The sequence below is a fragment of the Papio anubis genome, chromosome 6 (assembly GCF_008728515.1).
Source record: "Papio anubis isolate 15944 chromosome 6, Panubis1.0, whole genome shotgun sequence".
NCBI lineage: Eukaryota > Metazoa > Chordata > Mammalia > Primates > Cercopithecidae > Papio > Papio anubis.
In genome coordinates, this window is record NC_044981.1 from 135,107,945 (window position 1) to 135,133,871 (window position 25,927).

Consider the following 25,927-nt stretch of genomic DNA (forward strand, 5'->3'; position numbering starts at 1 on the left):
ATTTATTTCCTGCAGTGCTTGCTTTTCATGGAAATCTTACTCGTAAGCCTTCACCAATGGGAGATCTCATCAGCAGAATGCTAATTATAAAACAAAACCGTGTACCATATTGAGAGGGAAAAACAGTTCTCTAGGCAAAGCAATCTTTTTGTTTTCTTTTTACTCTACTCTGTGCTCCATCTATGGTTGAACAGAAATATTAACCCCTGGGAAAATATTCCACGAGGGGCTGGGGGATGGTAGAGAGTGCAAGTTTTGTAATGAGACAGACCCAAGACTAAGCTCTAATTCAAAGAATGTCACATTTGCTTGTGATTTTGTTTTCTTATCTTTAAAATTAGAATAAAAATACTTATCTTACACGGAATTTCTTGTGTTTTAAAATATCGCTTAATGTGTATGCTAAAAATGTATATTCTTGGGATCTATTCTCTAGAGCAGAGTTGGAAAAGCATCATGGCCTATGGATAAAATATTAATGGGTCCCATTGCCCGATTTTTATGGCTGGGGAGCCAGGAATGTTTAATTTTTCATTTTCAAATGTTAAAGAATATTTAAAAATAATATTTTTGACATGTAAAAATTTTATAAAATTCAAATTTTAATGTCTATGAATAAAGTTTTATTGGAACACATCTACATTTATTTAAACATTGTGTATGACTGCATTAGTGCTCTATCAGCACGGTCAAGTAATGGTAACAGATATTTACTGTCTGGCCCTTTAGAGAAAAAGTCTGATTCAGGTATACCACGGGGATGTATTTCAGTGTATCTCAGGTGAGTCTGCTGTAGGGGTTCTATGGATCACATTTTGAAAAATAATGCACTAGAAGAATTGTGAACAACCTTCACTTCTTCTCACTTATCACGCCCACTCTACCAGAAAGCCTGGTTGGCTTTATCTTCAAACAACATCTAGAATACGCCCATTTTTTTTTTTTTTTCCCATGGCTAATACTACCAACCAAGTCTAAACTATCTGCTGCTATCAACCACTGTCTCTCATCCGGATTCTTGCACTTGTTTTCTAACTAGTCTATTTGCTCCTGCACGTGCCCATAGTGTCCATTCCCAACACAACAGCCAGAGTAAGTATAATAATCTTAAGTCAGATTGTGTAACTCCTCTCCTCAATGTCTTCCAGTGGCCTCTCTACTTCTCCTTTCTCACTACTCTGGATATGTTGGCCTCATAGCTGTTTCTCAAAAACCCTAGGAGAGCTCCATCCTCCAGGCTGTCACAGACTATTTTATCTAAATGGCATAATCTTTCCCCAGAGATCCATGTGGCTTTCAGATTCGCTTCCTTTAGGTCTTTATTCAACGGTTACCTTCTTGGCGATCACCTTATTTTAAAACTATAACCCTCCTGTCTGGCACTATCTGCCTCCTTTATGCTCTCTAACATGTTTTGCAGTGTCCTTTTTATTTTGGTTATTGGTCACCTACTCCACATAAGGTCACTACGAAGGCAGGGGTTTTTATCAGTTTGCTCTATCCTCAGGTTACAGAAAAGTGTCTGGCTCATAAGAGGTTCACAGTAAGTATTTCTTGAATACAGAAATGAACCCCAGACTCCTATCTTGTGTTTGACAGATTATGTGTGGATTCTATCAAACATTTTCTGTATTCAAAAACAGTTGCCAGGAGTACAAATAGAAGACTTATCTCTGAAACAAGATGCAATACTCAATCACTTCAAATGAGAGGGGAAATAAAGCAGCTATTAACTTGTATTGTTTGTTCAGTCTCAGCCCACAATTTGATTACAAAAGATACTAAGGAAAGGGGAGTTAATTATGGGTACAAATATGAAAACATGAATGAAAATCCAGTTGAAACTCTTCAGAAGATTCTCCAAAAAACCACAATCAAGTTGAATCCTAAAAGAGAAAGATGGTTCATGGCAGGTTTGAGTGTTCACCATCACATTGAGCAATTTCAGGGGACTGGCACTCAAAGTTCCCCAAAAGAAAAGTGAAAAGGGAATATCTTTCCTTCAAACTAACACTTTAGGAAACATCAGGTTTATAAGAGAATGTAAATTACTTTTAAACATACTTCAGCTTGATTCCTCCAAAGTATGAGGAAATTGAAATTTTCTTTCACTTTAACCTTCTTATTCCTATAATTACCCATGTAATTTTATGCTTATAACTTTATTTTGTAGGTTATTCTTAAAAAGATATAATTCTGACCATTGAAGGACACTTCTTTAGCCTGTATTTTTGAGAGAGAAAAGCAAAATGAAACTCCATTCTATGTCTACTCGTCTATGAATGAAATACTTTACTTGATCTACAAGGAAACTTGTCTACATGATTCCAAATACCTCAGTTAGTCTGATCAACTGAGTAACTGGTTCAGTGAATATTCATTTCAACATGAGAATCATCACCTCCTTATTGAACTTGTGACATTTCCAAAAGGAATGGGTGATGAATGCCAAAAAGATAAAGACTTTAAATCGCTTTGGATTTTAAAACCTAAATTATTGTCAGAAAAAAAAAAAACAGTTATTGCACATTTTGAGATTTCTTGAAAGTTAGTATGGAAGAAACAATTTCTATTCAATGTGGAATCTCCTGCTCTGTCAACTAGAGCTTGCCACCAGAGCATAGATGTAATTTAGAGGACCACTGCACTGGGTAAAGATTGGGTTTAGATCAGGCAGGGTGAGCTGACCTCTAAGGTCCCTTCTAAAACTAAGATTGTTTAAATCCCAGTCTTTTATTTGGAAATAATCTAATTATTTTAATTACCTCAACTCCCATTTTTCTGCTTAACTGTGTACTATCTTAAATCCGCTTATTGACAAGGGAAAGTTAGACTAATAACTGTCAAGATGACAGATTGAACTTTCAAACTGCATGCTTATAATAGTTTTATGTGACTCTGAGATGGCAATGGCAAGTAATATTTCTGTAGCACTTTACAGTTTACAAAGCACTTGCAAGCTCATTATTTAATTTGATATTTCCTCAATTCTCTATGATTCAGTTATTTTCTTATTTTTTTTTATTTTTTTTGAGACGGAGTCTCTCTCTGTCGCCCAGGCTGGAGTGCAGTGGCGCGATCTCGGCTCACTGCAAGCTCCGCCTCCCGGGTTCACGCCATTCTCCTGCCTCAGCCTCCTGAGTGGCTGGGACTACAGGCGCCCGCCACCTCGCCCGGCTAATTTTTTGTATTTTTTTTTTTTTAGTAGAGACGGGGTTTCACAGTGTTAACCAGGATGGTCTCGATCTCTTGACCTGGTGATCCACCCGCCTTGGCCTCCCAAAGTGCTGGGATTACAGGCGTGAGCCACCGCGCCCGGCTGATTCAGTTATTATAATGAAAACGTATTCACTGATAAGGAAATGGAATTCAGAGAGTCCTCAAGACACACAGCCAGTTAAGTTGTAGACGCAGGAATCAGACCTAGGTCTTCAGATTCCAGTTCTCTGTACTACAATTCATTTACTGCATTTTCCTTCATCCCATCCCCCTGCTCCCTAAGAAAAGCAGCACTGTAAGGAAGAAATATTGCTGTTATTCCTTTTTATAGATAAAGTCACAAAGATAGTAAATGATAGAATTGGGAATTAAATCTGGGCATACTGCCTAAAAATCTTGTGTTCTTATATCTAAAATGTATATTCTACAGTGTGTGGTTTTATTACTGTTTGTCATATAAGAAAGATCTAAAAATGTAAAGGCAGCCGTTGAGGACAGTGGATCATGAGGAGAGGGAAGGAAATCTAGGAGAGCATGCACTCCATGTTCTCTTCTGCATCAACCCACTGACCACTCCAGCTCCAGTCCCAGTTAGTACTGATGGGAATGTTGACAGACGAAAGTAAATTCAGACTATTAGGGGAATTAACACGGTATGTGGAGAAATTCCTCTTCCTTCTCCTTTGACATTACCTTTCTTCTTTCTCAATTAGTCTGTGACCTCCTCAGGAGCCACGAAACTGCATATTTTGCTTCTGTGTTTCACACACATCATGAAAATCACTAAGAGATGGTGAGATAATTTTAGTCTTTTTACATTTATTGACATATTCTATCTTTGCAACTATTCCATTCAATGGGCATTATTATCCCCCTTCTCCTTCTCCTTAAAAAAATGAGAAAATGAGACATATAAAGGTTGGGTAAATTACTTTAGGTTATACAGCTAGTGTGACAGAAAAATAATTCAAAGAAGAAAAGAAGAGAGGAAGCAGGAAGAAAAAAAGAAGAAAGTGAGGGGAAATGGGAGAGGGGAAGAAGGGAAGGAAAACAAATGGAAGGAAAGAAGGAGGGAGGGAAGGCAGGGAGGGAGGCAATTATAGGCTATTGAGTGCTCAGAAGGAAGACCAACAAAGACCAGAGACTTTCTCTCCAGGTCCGGGCAGCTAGCACTTAACTAACCTCTAGTACAATAGAGGCAGGGGAGGGTCGCAGAGATTTCTGGTTTTCTCTTCCTCTTGACCACTTGTAGTGCTTACTTTTAGGGCTTCTTTTAATCACCCATCCATCATGCTCCATAAAGCCATAGTAAAAAGGAATAAAGTGTCTTACTGGAAGACAAGCACAATTCCTATTCATAGCGTAGCTTGCTTTATTTGAGAGCCTGACATGATTTTGTGTTAAATGCCAGGTCTGTGTATATGTTAACTAGGAACTTTAGATAGTACAACTTATGCTGGAAGCCTGTTGATTTTTCTTCAGTTTAACAATTATTAGGCACCCTTTTCCTCCTCTGTAGTTCTTAGAACTCCACTATACTTGTATTCTATTCTGTAGGCACAGTGCCACAGCCAAAGACTGTTGAGTCTGGAAACAGACATTTTTAGACATAATCAGCTTCATCTTCTTACTAGCTGTGTGATTGCTGGGGAGGTCTCAACTTCACTGAGGTCTCAGTTTTCTACCTTACATTACCCATATGATAGAGTTGTTATAAGGATGAACTGAAAGGCAAAGAAAAGCATTTTGTCCATGGAAAAACACTTTATACATCTAAGCTATTATCTCCTACCTCATACAAGTATCTATCTTGTTTCTGAAGAGTGAAGAGCTTACTTTTTCTGTTTTTGTTGTTGTTGTTGTTGTTGTTTGTTTGTTTTGTTTTCATTTTATTTTGTAGACTCTTTCTGCTTTGCTTCCAACCATTTCTCAAAAACCATACATGCATGTGAGTGTCAACAGTATTTGAAAGCAGGCAGTTTCCTTTCTGGTTATTTTCAATACATATTTCTGATAAATGCTTCTTTTTTTTATTTATAGAAACATTCAAGAATGAAAAACATCAAAAATAACAAGATGTGACAGAAGCCACTTAGGCCACAAACATAAATGTTGGAGGGAAAAAAGAAGCTAGCCTTCTAGCTGAAAAACAAATATTCCCCAATGGACTCCAGAAGAAACTTGACTCATCGCTGCAAAGCAGAGAACAACCTTAAAACTTTTAACAGATAAAACTTAGAGAAACCTAAGATATAAAATTCGTATAGTCTATTCTGTTGTGTCTAAATCTGTATGTATTGTTTTGTTGTTCTTTAGGACATATTTATTTAACGTGCACATTTTTTTCAGGTTCTTATTTCTACTACCAACAACTAAGTAATTGAGAAATAATTTTGTATTTCAGGTTCTGAGTAAAACCAGTCTGAAATAGGATAAAAGCTCACCAAATATTTTCTTTTTTTCCCAGAATTTGTTTTGCCATTTTTTTAGTGCTATTATCATTCCTAACAAGACTAACTTACAGAAAAATAATTATATCTGAGTGATTTAAAATGTCCAGGTTTCTTATCCAAATCCCTTGGAACTGGGATCCCTACCTATCAAGGGTGAAAGGGAGTTTGACTTCACATTCACAGTGTATTTACAAAATACACTTTGTAATAAATATGTTTGAATTTAAACAGCCAAAGCCATTGAGAGTCATAGGAGTTTTCCATAACCTCTTCTATGACCCAACAACAAGTTCATGACTGAAATTTCACCGGATTTCTGAGAAGATGCCTTAGTATTTTATGTACTGTGTACCACACAATTCTTTAGATGAATGTTTCTTAGGATTGTAGGAAAATTATCTAGTTAATCATAATATTTGATGTAAAGAAAAAGGCAATAAAATTGTAATGAGATATAATAAATTTGGCTGACAATAAACCAAAGTGATTCTTAATTAGTGTACATTAGAATGATGCTCTTATAGTTGCATCATCTATGAAAATTACTTTAAGAGCTCTCACATTTTGATAATTTATCTTATTATGTATTAAGTATACAGGAGCAATATTATTTTTCCTTTAACAAAATGAAGAGACAGGCTATCTGGTTAATGTTACACAGGAACTTAATAGTAACACTTAAACTTCATCCATAGATCATACTCTGTACAAAATCTGTTAGCTAACATCCTATCTCATAATTATTTTATGTTACTTAGAGAAATTTGTTGATTTTGTACCAAAGTGTTTCTGAAGACAATAAATTGTGAGTCAGCTTTTGAACAAAAAAAATTACAGTTAGAGTTTTTTCAATGTTTATATTCTGATTAAGCTCACTTTACCTTACTTTTTTTCTAAGTGACAATTAATCCTGATTTCTAATGTCCTAAATATTGCTTAGTGATTTGATTGTGGTAATATCATTTCTTATCTACAATGTCTAAACTTTTATGGGATAGTTTTACTTTTATTTATTTTGCCTGTTTGTGCAGATTAGAGCAGAAACTTTTCTAAGCCCCACATTTGGTTATTGAAGGCCACAGCAAATCTTAACCCGACAACCTTGGCAAACTGCACCTTAGGTAATTTTAGACTCATATAATTTGTTATCTTTCAAGTAATAGTGAATAATTAATATTTTCATTTGGAATATGAGAATGATTAAATTTGTACTTTTGATAGGTACCATTCTTTGATTAGAAAATTAAGAGAATGCATATCTTCCTTTGGCCGTAAATTATCAAGGGCTTTCTAATGGAAATTATATATAACATTTCTAAATATAAGTCCTTTCACATACTGCGTTTCCAGTTGTCTTGATATTGAAAAGTGTAATAAACTTCATGCTCACTTATTGGAGATTTGGGAAGGTTGAAAATAAATTTCCTAATTTTTATTTGTATGTGTTCTCTTCTATGTTTAACTCTAGGATAACTATCTTCCTGTAACGATTAGGTTAAAATAGTCTTTAACTAGAATTGAAATAAATTGTTCACTAAGGAGGGGATTGCTTGTGCTTAAAAAAAAAAAAAAAAAAAAGCCAGGAGGAGAGAGATTTCCTTCCTGCCCTCTCCATCCCCTATGGACTTACAGTGCTGAGCTCAATCATAATGACCAAATTTCACAGCATGGTCAAGTTGCATAGACAGGGGCCAAGACTACGAATTGTTAATACTGGCTTCTTCCTAATTGAATCAGCCAAGCAATTTTGGAAAAGGCTGTCAGAAAGGAGTGAGAAATGGAAAGAGGAAAATGTGATTGTTGAGATAGGCTAGTTCAACTCTTGCGTCCGGGATTTTAATATAAAAACTGTTTGTTTTAAGATCAGAGTCAACATGTAATGAGAATTTTAGGTGTTTATCCAATGGTTCTTGGTTCAAGTTGCCTCTAAAAGGAAAAAAATGTGTAAAACGCTGGGGGAAGTCAGAATTAGGATCTAATTATAACCCCGGTAGGCTGGAATACTAAAAATGAAATCCAATAGAATAAAAGTATTCTTTTGATTTTACCATGAAAATATTTCCACAATTGTAAAACTTCTGACTGTTTCTACTTCTACTGCTGTGGTCCAAACTCAGTCATCTCTGTTGGATTATTGCAAAAATCCTGTAACAATTCTTCCCGTTCCTGCCCTTCCTACCTATCAATCTATTCTGATTGTGAGAACCAGAATGATCTCATTAAAATATATGCTATTATTACACACCACAGTCATGTCCTACCTCATTCAGACTAAAAGCCAAAATTCCTAAAATGATCCACAAAGGTGTACCCAATCTATTCCCATTCTCTCTCTGGACTCTTCCTATTCATTTTGCTCAAGTCATACTGATCTTCCCATTTGATGTGATTTGGCTGTGTCCCCATCTAAATCTCGTCTTGAATTGTAGTTCTCATAATCCCCACATGTCATGGGAGGGACCCGGTGGAAGGTAATTGAGTCATGGGGGCAGTTTCCCCCATGCTGTTCTCCTGATAGTGAGTGAGTTCTCATGAGATCTGATGGCTTTTATAAAGGCTTTTTCCACTTTTGCTTGGCACTTCTTGCTGCCACCATGTGAAGAAGGATGTGTTTGCTTCCCCTTCTGCCATGATTATAAATTTTCTGAGGCCTCCCCAGCCATTCTGAACTGTGAGTCAATTAAACCTATTTCCTTTATAAATAACCCAATCTTGGGTATGTCTTTATTAGCAGTGTGAGAATGGACTAATACACCATTATTTATCAACCGTGCCAGGGCTAGTCCTACCCTGAGGCCTTTGCATTTGCTGTTCTCCCTGCCTGGAACATAGTTTGCTCTCCTCTCCACAGAGGTCACTCCCTTACTTGCTTCAGGCTTTATCCACATATTATCTTCTCAGTGTGGCCTGCTCTGGCCACCCTATCTCAAACTCCAGTCTCAACTCTTATTAGTCTTTCTATCTCCTTCCCTGCCTTAATTTTCTCCATAATAGTTTATTCTGTCTAACAAGTAATGTCTTTTACATATCTTATTTCTTTTCTGTCTCCTTTACACTAGACTGTAAACCCCCTGAAGGCAAGATTTCTTGTTGGTTTCTGCACTACACCCAGGCACTTAGAATAGTATCTGCATATATCTGGCACTCAGTATATGTTTGCTGAATGAACTGATTAAAGTTAGGAATGTGAAAACTCGGGCCAGACTGCCCAGGTCTGAATACTTATTCCCTGTTTACTGGGTTGCCTTGGGTAGGGGTGTGAGCCTCCTTCTGCTTCAAATTCCTACATATATATAAAATAGGACTAAAATAGAATCTACATTGTAGAGTTGTTGTGATAATTTGATGAATGAATATATGTAAAGTGCTTAGAGCTTTGTCTGGCAAAAAGTAAGTCCTCAATACATTTATCTGTTATTATTTTATAATACGTATATGTTCTAAATTATATATAAAATGTTAGATCAAGGAATTTTAGTTTTGGAGTTTTGCATCTTTTCTTCTTTGAGTTTTCTTCCTTTCCCACTTCCACTCTTATGTACCATGACAAATACCTATCTAGTCCTTATTATCTTAGCTCAGGTTCCCTAGAAGCACAGGTTAAGGGGGAAGATACTCGTTCAGTGGTTTATTGGAGTGTTTTTAGGAGAAATCTGTATGGAAGTGGAAGAAGCAGAACCAGGATAGGAGAATGATCTAGATAAATACATGGTTTCATAAGAACTCCAACCTAATCTTTCCAGCCTGATCCTAAGGGTACCCCAGAGCATGGATTATACTACTGTGCTGATCCCTCTGCTGAACCTTCAAAAATTTGTTCCAATCCAAGAGGCCAGCAGGTTCCAAATTCTGTACCATACTACAGGACAAATGAGTCCCAAAGGTATATCCCACCGTTGTGTCTCCCTTGTGACAAATTGTGTCACTTGATCTGAGATGATATTACACAGGGTATCATGTTGGGAGAACAGAAATCCTGTGACCCCTCTGTGGCAGTGCTGGCTGAGGCACTGTGAAAAGGAAAAGTAAACTGACACTTGGAGTATGTTTCAATTTTAGTTATGAGAAAGCATAGATTCTTCTTGGGTGAAAGAGATTCAATGTAATAAAATTCTTACCAACTGACTAGGTTGTCTCTTCAAAGGATGGTAACTTATCAGGGAGAGGGACAAACACCATTGGTATTTGTGGAAGGCAAGTTGAAACTTCAACAGTAACAGTAACTAGGTCAGCCTTTGTGAGAAACAGTTCATGCTGTTGGCCCAGGACTTACAGTAATATGTGCCATCATGGTTACTCCACTCATGAATCCATTGTGCAAGTACCAGGGTGACTAAGGACAGAGGCTAGTTGATATTTACTGATTGAGTTAACCTATCTAATTGATTTTATAGTACAGATGCTCTCTGTTGAACACTAATTTGCTATACAAAATTTTCACACCTTTTCCCAATTTTCATAGTCATCCTCTTCTTCAGATATTTTTATCCACCATATTTAGCTCTATCTGTATCCAAGTATTGAACTAATCAGCTAAGCCATTTGCTATTAAAGCCACTTCCCAAGGAGTTTATGTTTATCCTGATTGCAGGCCGTTTTCTGTTGACACACAATGTGGACAACCAGATGCATGCAACTCTGTCCACTGGGAGGATTTCACTTCACCATTGTCTTTCAGACCCACTCCTAAGTAGGGCTCTAGTGCAACAGTAATCCATTTGGGCCTCTGCTAATACACCAAGTTGACCCATCCATGAACGAATCCACTTCATTTTATTAGTTGTTTACAGAGAACCACACCCTGAGCTCTGGAAGGGTAAGCTGAATAAAAAGTGCAGGTACAACAATGTGGATGAGTGATTTGAGGGTCTCATCAGTCACTCATTGGCACGTCTCATTTGTATCATCTGGACCTGCTTCACCCCAGTCCTGTATGTGCTGCTTCTGTCTTGCAAAGTGCTGCTGCTGGGTTTACTTAATCTTATGAATTCCTCTGTCTGAGAGCAACCAGCCCAAGAGGGCAGTTTCAGTGATATGATTATACAATGTTCTATTGTCATATATCAGTCTCCTATTTGGTAAAGTAGCATGGTGACAGCGGCTTTTCAAATGTTGTATAGGTCTGTGATAAAATGTCATGGCCGTGTTCCAAGGATTGCACAGTAATTCTCCTATTAGAGCTTGCCAGCGATTTTATACACTATATCTATTAGATACTCATCAGCTATATATCTAGATACCCACAGTACCACAGATCTTTCAAATAATATGGCAGAGATGCAAGTCTGCTGTAACCACAGACTTGACCTGCTGTATCACCCCTCCTTCCTCTGGGCCACATACAAAACTGTCAGTCATTTGCATCATCTCATACATGATTCAGAGCAGCATACTCAAGTGTGGTATGTACTGCCTATCCAACCCCCAAAGACTTACTAAATGCTTTCTTAGTGGAAAGAGGTGTAAAGGACATGCTATGGTCTAAATGTTGGTGTCTTCCAAAATTCATATGTTGGAAACCAATACCCAGTGTGATAATATTAAAAGATGGGTCTTTTAAGAAGTAATTATGTCATGATGGTTCTACTCTCAGGAATGGGATTTGTTCTCTTACGAAAGAAGCTGAAGGGAGTGTCCTTGCTCCCCTCTGCCATGTAAGGATGCAGCAAGAGGTGCCATCTTTGAAACAAGGCAAGCCCTCACCAGACCTCAAATCTTCTGGTACCTTGATCTTAGACTTCTTAGCCTACAGAATGGTGAGCAATAAATTTCTATTCTTTATAAATTAACCAGTCTAAGGTATTTTGTTATAGCGGCCCAGAACAAATGAAGATAGTGCCAGAACCTGTTCTTTGTCTGAGGAGATATCCTAGCTTCCTTAGCTCAAGGGAATCCTAAAATTTTTATCCATATGGCAGCATCTTGAATTTTTGCAATGTTTAGTTTGTTCTATTATTAATGGACCAAGGTGTTACTAAAGAATGGGAGCTAGATACATACCCTTTTAGGTGACTAGCAAGGTACTTAAGCTATGGGACCCTAGTCCCTGTGGCTTGTGTTTGCTGATGTGACCCTCATTCAACATATTCTTGTCATTTCTTGAGAACAGTGCAATGGTTGGGCACATCGGAAGCTGCAGCTTAGTGTCCGAGCCCTCCAGGATTTTCTTGCCCCACATAGTACTTGCTATCTGCTTCATACCCTTTATTAAAGCTAAGTAAACTTAGTGCTTGGTGTACTTATTGTTTCTTGTATCTTTGACTGACAATATGAAATTAAAACTCATTCTAATGGTCTTGGTTTTGCAAGATTACAAAATAAAAATAAAATACTAGAAATAATAAATATGGTTTGGCTGTGCCCCTACCCAAATCTCATCTTGAATTCCCATGTGTTGTGTGAGGGAGATTTGTCCCTACCCAAATCTCATCTTGAATTCCCATGTGTTGTGTGTGTTGAATCATAGGGGCAGGTCTTTCCCGTGCTGTTCTCATGAGAGTGAATAAGTCTCACAATATCCGATGGTTTTAAAAAGTGGAGTTCCCTTGCGCAAACTCTCTTCTCTTCTCTGCCACCATGTGAGATGTGCCTTTCTCCTTCTGCCATGATTGTGAAGTCTCCCCTGCCACATAGAACTGTAAATCCAATAAACCACTTTCTTTTGTAAATTGCCCAGTCTTGGGTATGTCTTTATCAGCAGCGTGAAAATAGACAAATACAATGATGATTATGACAACTAAAAAAAGAAAAAAAAATGCAGGTTAGGCACAACAGAAGAGAAAGTTGTTGAGATGGTAGACTTTAATTAATTACCCAGAATGCAGCAAGGAAAGACAGGACAGTGGAAAAGAGGTGTTAAAAAACACTGAGAAGAGTTTAAGAAGGCAGAATATTTACTTAATTAGAGTGAGAGCACAAGAAATTCAGAGAGTGATGCAAGGCAGAAGTGAAGTAATATTCAAAGAGATGATGTCTGAGAACTTTCCAGGAATAATAAATAATACAAAACTTCAGATTTAGGAAATACAGCAGCGTATTTCAAGAAAAATAAAGAAGTAATTTCCTTACAACTCATAGTGAAATTTCAGAAGGAGGATATAAAATAGAACTGGGACATCAATTGGACAAACAGTTGACTTTTCCAAGCCTAGTACAACAGTTGGAAGATGGGATGCCAAGGGAAAAAACTCTCCAGTGAGAACTGTTAGCCCAGTTAAAATATTTTCAAAAATAAGAATAACATATTTCTTACAGATAAACAAAAACAGGGGGCTTACAGTCAATTGAATTCTTGGTAAAAGGATATCTAAAGAGTATACTCAAAGAAAATAAGTCCAGAAAAAAAAAATCTGAGAATCAGTAATGAGTAGGATATTAAAAAATAATTACAGACTGGAAGATATTTGCAATATATATGTCCAATAAAAAAATGGTATCCAGAATGTATAAAAGCCTCCTTCAAATCATTAAGTAAAATGCAGACAAGCTAATTTTAAGAAAGGGTAAAGAACTTAAGCAGGTACTTCATAAAAGAGGATATTCGAAAGGATAATGAACATAAAAATCTGCTCAAAATCACAGCAATCTTTAGGCAAATGCAAATTAAAACTACAACAAGATATATCATTATAAACCTACCAGATGGCTAAAAGTTTTTTCAAAAAATGAAAAGAACAAGTTTTGAAGAAAATGTGGAGCAGCCAGAACTCTCACATGTTACTGGTAGGAGTTTAAATTGACAGATCTATTTGGAAAACTGTTTGGCACTGTCTCCTAAAGCTAAACATACACCTACCCTATGACCCAGAATTCCTATTTGTGTAAATCCAACAAAACTAAATGTAAACTAATTTAGCTACCAATAAGACATGTACAATGATGTTCCTAATGACTTTATTCAAAGTAGTTTCAAACTGGAAACAACCCGTGCACAGGAGTAGTAGAATAGGCAAACACATTGTAGGGTAACCATGCAATGGAAACTGATGTAGCAATGAAAAAAGATAAACTATACAAAAATGCAACAGCATGGATGTTTTTACAAACCAGAGTCATCGAAATTAGACACAAAATAGTATTTACTGTATGAATCATCAAAATTAGACACAAAATAGTATTTACCACAGGAATCATCAAAATTAGACACAAAATAGTTTTTACTGTATGATTCTGTTTATATAAATATTAAGAAAAGACAACAGTGCTTTATAGTAATAGAAAGAAGTATGATGTTTGCATTTGGTTTGGTTAAGACTGGCTGGAGAGGCACACAAGAGGTCTCCGGAGGGCTGAGAATGTTCCATATATTAATCTGTGTTATGGTTACATTGAAATATACATAGGTTTAAATTAATGAAGGTTTGCACTGTAGAATTACGCACTTCACTGCCTATGTGTAATAAGGCAACAGAATGGTAAGCACAAGTTTCAGAACAGTACTTACCCCTGGGGTAAAGGTTGAGGAGAGATTAGGGATGAGAGCCTAAGGGACTTAAAGTGTATTCACAGTGTTATATTTCTTATTGTATATGTAGTATATGTTTTGTACATATAAATATTTTATATATACAAAAACAAATGGAGGAAAAAATGAAATAAGGGAAACATTGCTATTTGATCTGGCCGACAAAGAATGCAGATATTCAGCAAACTTCCCATAAAATACATATTAGAATCCCCTGTGTGCAGTTTATTTCATCAAATGTAATGTTGTTAGGCACATACTTTAGCTCTACTATCTTGCTAGAATGCATTTTTCCATTGGGATGATCTCATAAATATTTTCTTATATTTATCTCACGTGCTAATAAAAGATAAGAGGTACATTTTCTTCAGCATGTTCCTTGAAATGTCCCAAATCATTTTGTTAAAAATAAATGCTTTCTACATTGTATGTCAATTTCTTATCTTCTGTAGTATTCAAAGTAAAATCTGAACTCTTTAGTCCGTGTTATCAAGTACTTGAAGTACTTAATATATATGATATTTGTACTTTTTTAGACATAACCCTGACATTAAATTTTTTTTTTGCTTTTGTGCATTCTGAGGAAACCTCAAGCTGGGCTGAATATTTCCAATTCATGGAAAGATACACGAAGTGTTCTTATTTCTAAGTTAGAGATTAGTAGTGAAATACTAGCAAAAATATTTATTTATAGTGCTCATAGGCTAGTTAGACTAAATAGCACACTATTAGAGGAAGCCTACTCTAATGTTTTCCTTCTCCCATTACATGAAAATAATTAACTTTGTCTAAATAATTCTCATTTAGAATAGGTTTTCATTTTTACTATGATTGAAACTTGAGTCATAAACATGTATGTAAATATTAAATACAAGTTCTTCATCAGAAATGTGATTTGCAAATATTTTTACTTGATCTGTGTTTTATCTTTTCATTTTCTTAAAATAGTCTGTTAAAACACAGTTCTTAATTTTAATGAGGTTTGATTTATAATTTTATTTTATGGATCATGTTTGTGTGTCATATTTAAAAAAATATTTGCCTAACACAAGTCATGAAGAGTTTCTACTGTATATTCTTCTAGAATTTTTAGATTTTACATTTAGGTATGTGATCTGTTTGAGTTAATATTTATATATGATATGAGGAGGGATGGTTGTAAAGATGCTTTTTTTCTCCTTCTTTCCTGCCTTTATTTCTTCCTTCCTTTTTTCCCCAAATAGATACTTAAGTTTTCCACCACTATTTGTTAAACAGACTTCTTTTTTCTATTGAATGGCTTTTGCAAGTTGTTTGAAATCCAATTAATCATGTACATTTCAGTCTATTTCTGCTATCTCTGTTCTATCAATGTCTTTTCTAGCCATGTGGACTAATTCTTGCAACTTTTTAGACTTTTTAGACTTAAGAAGAGTGAAGAGAGTAGGGAATGTTTAGTGGAAGGACATATCCTGTGAAATTCAGGAGCCACATCATCTAGTAAGTACAATGTACTTTTCCCCCTAGCTTTTAATTATTTACTTTTGTCAAAAATGTTCAATGAAGTGTTTTGAAATATTACATCTGAGATGTCACTTAATTAAATAATGTATGGAAGAAGAGTGGCCCACACTTGGTGAGAAGTTATACAACCATAGCAACAACACACAGCCAAAAAAGTTGGTTATGACACTACAAAATGTGACCAGTAAAAGATATGAAGTAGTAGACAGATTTACTATGATGAGAAATAAATTAGATAAATCTGTGGATCACACAGGCACTTTTTAGGACAACCCCTCCTCCCAAAGACTTGGGGAGAGAGACCTTGAAAGAGACTAGATTTCCTATTGATCCTGTGAGATAAGAAGTCTAACTCTTTTTATTGGATTATAATAAGGAAGGAATATCCTAGAAATATGAAGAGAGTGGAGATACTAGGTTTGTACCAAACTTTGGCCTTTTTTTTTTTTTAAAGTATCATCTGCAAAACTTAAGGTTGTGGAATTTTTAGACTCTAAAATTATCTCCTTAAATTTTAATTAATTCTTCAGATAAAAGTGAAAAATTAACAGTATAGCAACTAGTCATAATACTTTTAAAATTATCTGGCATGATATTTTAAGCCATATAATTTAGGAACTCACAAAATGAAGAAATAAATTTCCAAATTAATAACTTAGTAGAAAAATTTCTTTCTATTTTCTGGGCCTGGGTAGGGAGCTTTACCCATTAGGAATTTTGTTGTATCTTTTGAGTCAATATGTAGTATGTAGCTTCTGGGAGATATGTCAGACCATACCCACAACAGGAGAATAGGCCCTGTATGATTGTTTCATCTGAGTGAATGTGCTCTTGCTTGTTCATAGTCAATTGAATTAAGGACGGACATTATAACAGGAGGGGAAAACACCTATTTTTTTCAGCCAGAAAGAGTAACCTTCCTTATAGACTTGGGTAATATACTAAAATTTTAATATGGCCTCTGAAACAATGGATATTAAGAAAAGAGGGAATATTCTCCTATTGTCCTTACATTCTTCCTAAAAGATAGCAAACCTGGCCTTGACCTCACAGCTGTATGGACCAACATTCTTATCTTGTCCATAATGTAGTTCAAAATTATATGAACTAATGTTACAAAAGTCTGGTTAGTCAGGTGGTGTACTCTATTTTCCATATCAATATTAAAAGTTTTAAAAACATAAACATTGTTTAAAAATCACCTGAACATTATTTTAAAAGATTTTGCCTATTCACAGCAGTTGTCAAAGACTATCATTAAAAATTTCATAAGATCAAGTTATCAATAACAAGCATAAATGATTCAATTAAGTTGAATGGCTATTTTTAAATTTTCTCAGAAATTTATAATTATCTCACAAAATCTCTGTCATTACTGATTATGAAAGCAAAATCATTAATTGGCAAGTTGTATAGAGCAACATTAATTTTTTTTTTTTTTGTCACAGGGCAATTTCTTTATTTATAACATGAAGCACAATGGATTTACAGCTCTAGGAACTTAGTACTTTGGAGCTTTTGCCTCTCATGCTGACAACATAACAGAATGTGATTGCCTTCTCCGGATTCAGACAGGCTCTGTCAATGTGGAGCACAAAAGGAGATTTTCGTATAACTTGTTGAAAACATGCTCTAAGTCATGTATAGGCTAAGATTTTTAAAAGATCTGGGGGAATAAAAAGCCAACAGTAAACCCCAGGAAAGGGTTTTTAGAGACCGTGTGCATGCTATTAAAATATATTGAGATTAATACATGAACATGCTTAAAGGTGATAGGAATTATTGAGAAACTTATGGTGGTGGCATTGCCTTTTATAAAGCTGGAGTGAAAGCTATTTGACTCGTGTTTGCTGTGCTTAAAGAACTGCTTCAGGAACTGAGCATTTTTATTTATGGTATTCCTGCAGTTACGAAAAAAAAATCCAAGAAATGTATTGAATACTCAAGAAAATGCTGCATTTCAATTACGTATTTAAAACTGTATCTGAAAGGGCTTTTCAAAATGTAGAAAGACAAAAACCTCTTATTTGAATTGTTTTTATGTTAAATCATGCACTCAGAATTTGTGGAGGGAGAGAACCTGGCGTGTTCAGGTTATTCTTAGAGACTACACTTTTGGAATAGCAGAGCAAAATGTGGATAATTAAAGTGTTAGGAAAAGAAGCGGTGTGTTGGGACCCAGAGCAATGAATTTTTGAACTGAAGCTACTGGTACTCCCCAGCACCACGTCATACTAAGAATTCCTCACTCTGACATGGTAGTATTTTTTCTGACCAGGAGCTGAAAGACCCTGACATTCGTGATCCAAAGATATAAGAAATTTTGATATGTCTGCATGTAGTACAGAACTTTGAACCTAACAGGCAGTCAATAAATACATGAGAAATTTAGCTGTCATTCAGTTACTCTTAATTCTTTATAAAACTTTAAGCGATAGCACATATTTGTTTGTTTTAAAAGCAACATTAATTTAAATTGTAAAAGGTCAGATAATAGCATTCCACCAAACATACATAAGCCCAGGATACTAAACATGGAAGATTAACTTGATTTTGACAAAGTTAGTTTTAAATCTACTGTTTCTTGATAACTTATAAAATAAACAAATAGAATATATAGTAGAATGGATATTGATAATTTTTAAGGAGAAACATTAATACAGGGAAGGGGTTCTAGAAGTGGCAGTGCTAATCAGATATGCAGTAAAAGCCTCAAGGAGAAGGAAATTTCAGTAAAATCCTGAGGAAGTGATCACACTGGTCATATGAACATCTGGAGAGACAGCACCAAGACATTGAGATTAACAAGTGCAAAAGACTTGAGGTCAAAACATACATGACATGTTCAATGTAACCAAGGGGTTCTTGAATTGGAGAATAGCTAGGGAAAGAAGTAAGAAAAGTAAGAAAACCAGAAAATATAGAGCCTTGGAGGTAACATTAAGGAATTTAGCTTTTCATTGAATGAGATGGGAGTCACTGGAGGGTTTTGAGAAAGTGATGATTTCTTATTTCCCTAGAACTGTTATGCCTATTGTTTGAGAGTACAATATATGTGAGGAAGAGCAGAAGCAGTGTTATCAGTAAGTGGGCTAATGCAGCAGTCCTCCAGAGATGACAGTTGCTGGAATCCAGGTGGTAAGAATGAGAATCAAATTTTGTACATATTTTGGAAAGGTAGAGCTATTAGAATTTGTGGAAAGCATGGATATAGTTGTGGGAAATAGAGAGGAGTCAAGGATGACCTGAAGAATTTTGGCCCATTCAAATGGAGTTACCATTGACCATAATAAGGAATAGTGCAGAAAGTGCTGATTTGGGAATGATTCTCGGAGGCTCAGTTTTGGGCACATTAATTTTTGTACCCCTTTTAGCCCTCACACAATTGCATATATGAGTCAGGAGAGGGTTCCAGGCTGTAGACACCAATTTTATAGTAGTATATGTATACATGTACATGTGTATGTGTTATCATATATTTTGATTTGAATTGTGCCTCCCCAAAAATCATACACTGAAGCCTTCACACACAGTGCCTCAGAATGTGACTGTATTTGGGATAGATGTAATTAGGGTAAAAAGGGTCAGATGGGCCCAATCCAATAGATTGGAGTCTTTATAAGAAGAGGAAATTTGGACATTAGACGTACACATGTACAGAGGAAAGACTATGTAAAGACAGAGAGAAAGCTATCTACAGTCTGTGGAGGGCAGCCTTAAAAATAAAAAATAAAAACCAGAACAAAACAAAACAAATCACAAAACTTTGCTGACACTGTGATCTCAGACTCCTTGCCTCCAGAACTCTGAGAAAATAAATTTCTATTATTTAACCCTCCAGTAAATGGTATTTATTTTTTGTTATGATAGCCCTAGCAATCTAATACAGATTTGGATACTGGGAGTGGGATACCAACTGTAAAAATAACTATAAATGTGGAAGTGGCTTTGGAAATAGGTAACGAATAGAGGCTGGAAGACTGATGAGGCCATGTTAGAAAAAGTTTAGCTTGCCTTGAAGAAACTGTTGGTGGAAATATAGACATTAAAAGTGCTACTGTGGGGCCGGGTGCAGTGGCTCACGCCTGTAATCCCAGCACTTTAAGAGGCCGAGGTGGGTGGTTCTCTTGAGGTCAAGAGTTCAAGACCAGCCTGACCAACAAGGCAAAATCCCGTCTCTACTAAAAATACAAAAATTAGCTGGGCATAGTGGTGCATGCCTGTAATCCCAGCTACTCGGGAGTTTGAGGCAGGAGAATTTGCAGTGGTAGAAGTTGCAGTGAGCTGAGATCACACCACTGTACCCCAGCCTGGGCAACACAGCAAGACTCTGTCTCAAAAAACAAACAAACAAACAAACAAAACAAAAAACAAAAGACAAAAAACAAAATTTAAAAAGTGCTACTGTGAAACCTTAGATGGAAATGAGAAATATGTTTTGGACACTGGAGCAAAGGCAATACCTATTATAGAGTGGCAAAGAACATGACTGAATTGTGCTCTAGTGTTTTATGGAAGGTACAACATGTAAGTGATTATTAACCCAGGGATTTAGCTGAGGTGATTTCTAAGCAAACTTTTGAAAGTGTGGCCAGGTTTCTTTTTGATGCTTATAGTAAAATACAAGAGAAGAGAGATATATCAAAGGATCATTAAGAATAAAGGAGTCAGAACTTGAGATTTAGAAAATTATCAGTTTATTCATATGGCCAAAAAATGAGAAAACTCGTTCTGAACAGAAGACAAGGGTGTGACTGGTCATTCATTTCATAAAGAAATTATGAATGTGACTCATGGATTGAATCAATGATCTCAGCAGAAGCCAAGAATACAGATGTGATCATCCAGAAAAGATCTGTGGAGGGCGCTCTTGTCTGATGGCTTGGATCCCTATGAAGTCAACAAAGTTATTTTTGAGAATTTTATATCAGCAGAAAAACTGCCAGCTTGGAATAAAAGGGACTGTGATGGGGGAGAGTGAAGGAAAGCCATCAGAATTCTGAAATTCCATAGGATGAACCAGTTGGGGTATCAAGCCAAAAATCTGTGTTATTTTTCGAGAAAAGAGAAAAATGACTCCAAAAGTGGTACTGCCACTATTATTATGGGCTCAGAGTCTCAGGTCTGGATGGCAGGGAGGTCTCTTCCCCAGTTTCAGAGGGTGGGGCCACCTCCTTGGTTTCAGCAGGCTAGGCTGCCATTATCCAGGGCCAAGGGAGCAAAACAGCCCACCCCAGTGGTCCTGGAAGGCAGGGTCACCTCCCCAGTGGGTCCTGAAGACAAAGAATTGAGACAAAAGGGATTATTCTTGAGCCTTAAAATATACTGGAATTTGCCCTGGTAGGTTTTAGACTGGCCTGGGACCTCTGACCCCTTTCTTCTTTCTGATTTATCCCTTTTGGAAATGGGATGTTTATTGTATGTCAGCCCTACCATTGCATTTAGTAAGTTGACAACTTTTGCAGTTCTATAGTTTCAGGCTGGAGAGGAATTTTGCCTGAGGATAATCATACCTTGAGTCTCACTATGCCTGATTTAGATGATCTTTAGATGAATTTTAGACTTGGATTCGATACTGGAATGGGTTAAATATTTTGAGCTATTGGGAAAGAACTCATATTTTGCATGTGAAGAGGACATGAAAGTTGGAGGGTTTTGTGTTGAATTGTGGCCATCCAAAATCAACAGGTTAAAGTGCTAAACTCCAGTACTTTAGAATGTGACTGTATTTGGAGAAACGTCCTTTAAAGAGGTAGTCAAAGTGAGGTTATATGGAGGGCTACAATCCAATACGATTAGTGTCTTTATAAGAAGAGGAAATTTGGTCATGGGAATATGTGCACACAGAGGAAAATCCATGCGAAGACAGAGGGAGAAGATGGTCATCCACGAAGCAAAAAGAAAGGCCTCAAAGAAACCATCTCTGCCAACACCTTGATTTCAACTTCTTGTCTCCAGAACTGTGAGAAAATAAATTTCTGTTGTTTAAGCCATTCAGTATGTGTACTTTGTTATGGCAGCACTAATAAATTAATACAAAGTATACGTACATATGATATTGAAATAAATACACACACGTATGTATGTGTGTACAGATAGTCCTTGCCTTGCACAGCTCCAATATGTACAGATTTCAATTACCATGGTTTAGTTAAATAATACCAAATAATAATAATTCCCCAACAACACAGTTCAAATTTTAGTTTTCACAGTATATTAACTGAGTAACGGAGTAAAGTACAAATGTTGCTGCTGGCTCTTCAGACTGCAAATCCTTATGTAAATAACATGGATACATTGTGACCAGTGGCCAATGATGTCACTTCTTTTAAAGTTTGTTACTGATTGTTCACTGCACATCTGTAATTCAGTTCCCACAGAGAGCAAAGCATTTTGTTGTGTTGCTTCCTGGTCTCCTACTGATAAACCCGCCTGACATTTTATAAAAGTGAATCATCCAAAGAGGGAATCAAAGAAGTCAACATACATAAAAGTGCAGCAAAAAAAAAAAGTTATAACACCAGCAGTGAAATGTGAATCAAACATGAATGGAGTTATGGGAAAATGGCTGCCATTGAGAGACTCTAATTACACAGCCCGAGGAACTTAGTGAAGGTCCCACTTAATGACATGCATAAGGAAAGTGGTTCTGACAAAAAGGACAAAGATGTTAAAGAGCAGGTGGTAACAGCACAAATACTTCACTTGAAAGAAACTCTCTAAGATACTTCACATCATTGGAAGATACAATGTTGGCAGCTGCTACAAACTTAGAAAGGAGTATGACAATTCTTCCTCTGTATTGTAAGCTACATGATGTAGATATGCAGATATATCGGCATACATATATATGAATGATGGTTAAAATTTAAACTACATGGTCAAGTTTTAAAATATTATAGTTAAAATATAAAAGTTAATCAAATTGACATTTAAGTACCATATTTTGTCTATCATAGAAGCACAGATTTAAAGCTTTCCTAAACTGAGTGTGGGTGTGCAGAAACAAGAACTTAATGTATTTTTTGGTGAGAATATAAAGTAAAACAAAATTGTTGAGTGCAGTCTGACAATATCAATTAAAAATTATTTATCTTTTAACTCAGCCATTTCATTTTCAGGAATTTACTCTAGGCTATCATCACAAATTAGGGCATGAAAAATAAACACAGATGGGCCCTGTTTTAAATAGTGCAGAATTGCAAACAACCTAAATAACGATTAATATGTGGTACTATCAGACACACAAACATGAGACAGATGGATAAATGAGGGACAGTGGAGTTGCGAGTAGTATGTTCTCATTTATTAAGTGTGTGTGTGTGTGTGCGCGCCTATGTGTGTGTGTGTGTGTGTGTGTGTGAGCTTATGTATCAAAAAGTATAAAAGTGCCCTTTCTTGTTGTGGGCCTAAAGTATGGAGGTGTATATATTTTAACTTGTTGACAACAAATACACTTTCAGAAAGAACTAGGGAATAATGTTATAACTATATTAAATAGTATTGCCAAAATAGGAAATGCATAATTATTGACCATCTGAGAAGGCTTCAAGGAAAGGGAATGTGTCAGTTTAGATCAATTAGTATGCCAGACACAGTCAACAACTTCTTCTCATCTTACCTATTTGGGGAGGATGTATTATTCTATCATCATGATAAGTTACTACCCTTAATGTATTATTGCCTTTAAATATCTCTCAAATTCATCTACTTCTCTCCATCTGTTTCTTGCCTTTATGTGGACTCCTCTGTCATTGTCTTTTGTTCCACCTTAATATAGATAGTAAACGACAGAGTTTGAACATCTCCTTTGTAAACTCTGCAAGTTACATCAAAGCAGACACCATCATTCCTTCTTCTCCTCTACCACTATAGTATATATTATACACTAATGTGTCTTCAGTATTCTGAATAATGGTTTGCATATGTTTTTACTGAGTTATTGGTGTTTAGGCTATTTGTATCATCTGTTTGGTATCAACAGTGCCTCATAGTAGGTGCACAATCTATGATTTTTGAATGAGTACATCTCTAATGCTATATATGTTTAATTTGTAATACCACTTCGAACTTAGATTTGTATCTTAAGCCTTATCTTTAATTGTGGAGGTTTCAAAACTTTCCAAGCATTGTGTATTTGCTCCTTTCATGTTTAGCACAGTTGTATTACCTTTGAAACCTGTTATATCTTTCCCAACTAGACCATAAGATCCATGAAAGCAATGTCCACCTGTTTAGTTCTCCAGTCCTACAAGTACCTGAGAAAATAGTTGAATAAATGTTTAAAATGAAAAGTTTTGTTCACTGACACGTAAGAGTCATGCTTGACCAGTGGAGCATCTTTCAAGATAACAGATGACACTTGTAGGGAGCCAGAGGTCACCTCCAACCCCCCTTTTAACTCTTAATGGGTTCTTCAGCTGGATGCAGAAACCAGATTGATACCAGGAAGGTTGATAAGAGAAAGGTATACAAATGTTATTAGTATTCATGCACATGGGGTTCTTCACAAGAGAGGGAAGTCAAAAGAAGTGGCCAAAGCAAGATGCCTTGATACTTTGTAGACATAGAGTGATAAATTTGAGAAGAAATGATAGGACAAAGAAAATCTGGCTACTGTGGCAAAATTTTCTAGGGGAGTGACTAGGAAATACATAGGAAAGTGTAAAACAGGTGAAGGATGAGGATTACTTCATTAATTACGGTTATTTAGGTTCACTGTAGTCTTCAATTTCAAGTCTCTGGTGATAAGGGCTATTTTCCCACCCTGATATGGAGAAAGTACCCCTTCCCGAGGAATCTATCATTTGCTGCAGGCAGAAAGAGAAAAATCAGCTCAGCCTTTCTGAAATTATTTCTCTAATGTTTTTAACTCAAAATAATCAATATACCAATTAGGCATATTTGAGGATGACACATTGTTCACTGCTTTACACTGAAGTTATGTGCTTTTTTTTCAAGACTTGCAAAACAATATCGAGACTAAAAAAATGCTGACACTCTATTAAAAACTTTTTTCCCAGACTATAGATTTTGTGTATATGATGAGTTGATAAACTCTGAGAACATCAATTTTGTAGTCAGATTTGGTCAAATTCAAATTTACCGTTCTCACTTACTTCTTGTGTGATAACAGGAGTAGGACTCCATTCCTTTATCTATAAGATGGGGGACAAAGACGCCTGCCTCTAGAATTGTCATGCAGATGAAGGATAATGATGGATGCACATGAAGCACAACCCAGTGCCTGGCACTTGAAAGGTGCATAAACATCATTGGTCTCTTTCTTCCATTTCCGCTCCTGCCTTTTCGTTTACAGTCCTTGTGTTTTCAACATCCATATAACATACTATTAGTATGTGAAATAAATAATTTTTAGAGCATTTGAATTATGTTAGTAGAAATCACCCATTTCCTGACAGTTTTTAATCTGTATTCAACTTTTGATTATTTATTTGCAGATTGGTCATGAGAATCATAAAAACTCCTGGCTACCTTTCTTTTGCCACCAAGTAATTATTACCTATTATCATTTTTTAAACATATGTATAAACCTCACTGTCATGTGCTTTCAAGGAGGCAAAACTATTGTGCTTATAACTCAATTTCAAACAGATGAATAAAATAAATAATGGTTCAAAATCCATGCCAATATTATAAGTTAAAATAGTACAGTTCTCCATAAGAGTTCCAAAATATCAACTGAACATTTAGTATTAAAATTGGTAAAATTAAGTCCAGTCCCCTGAATGTGGCAAGATCACAACCCTTCTTAAGACAAATAAAGCAGCTGAACACTCTCTTAGATAAGTTTTATTCAATGTATTAAATTCTATCAGAAACTGAACACAATTATAAACAACACTATATTATGTGTTATATGTTTACAACACATATACATTGAAACTGATGCTTAGTTTAAGTTTTTTGTTATTTTTCACATGTGGATTTTACTTAATTCAAAATATCTGCCAAGTCTTGTAATGCAAGTTAATTCCAAGCAACAATGAAAGTGAAGACAGGGATTGATCATGAGCATGACCACTAGATGTTGCTAGTTGTCTAGTATATAAATCCAAGCAGTTGCGTTTCTCAAAAGCTTGCTTCTCCCTTTTTCTCACCAGTGTTTTCTAAACACAATATAGAATTCAATTCTAAGGTTCAGTTAAGTTGGAGAATATAGAAAGTTAACATTTGTAATATTTAAGTTAAAAAAATACTTCTAACTTCACTCAATCTCTTTTTCTTTACATCCTAAAAGGTAGTAACATCCAAGTCTAAAATATAG

General features: G+C 35.9%; 1 protein-coding gene across 4 annotated transcripts in view; it reads left to right on the plus strand.

Moving 5' to 3' along the window:
* Positions 1–19,484, plus strand: part of THEMIS (thymocyte selection associated) — a 240,832-nt gene extending 221,348 nt beyond the window's left edge. Inside the window, exons 6-10 of one of the 4 annotated variants that reach the window (XR_002521777.2) lie at positions 3,933–4,012; positions 5,260–6,793; positions 11,266–11,428; positions 15,530–15,615; positions 17,088–19,484. Coding sequence is in view for 2 of the 4 variants with exons in the window: in XM_021937898.2 (XP_021793590.1) it covers positions 3,933–4,006 (74 nt within the window). In the remaining 2 variants the exon portion in view is untranslated. Of the gene's footprint in view, positions 1–3,932; positions 4,013–5,259; positions 7,251–11,265; positions 11,429–15,529; positions 15,616–17,087 lie in introns of those variants that run through there. The other 3 variants (XR_002521778.2, XM_021937898.2, XM_021937899.2) reach the window with 3 other exon arrangements.
* Positions 19,485–25,927: the final 6,443 nt, after the last annotated feature.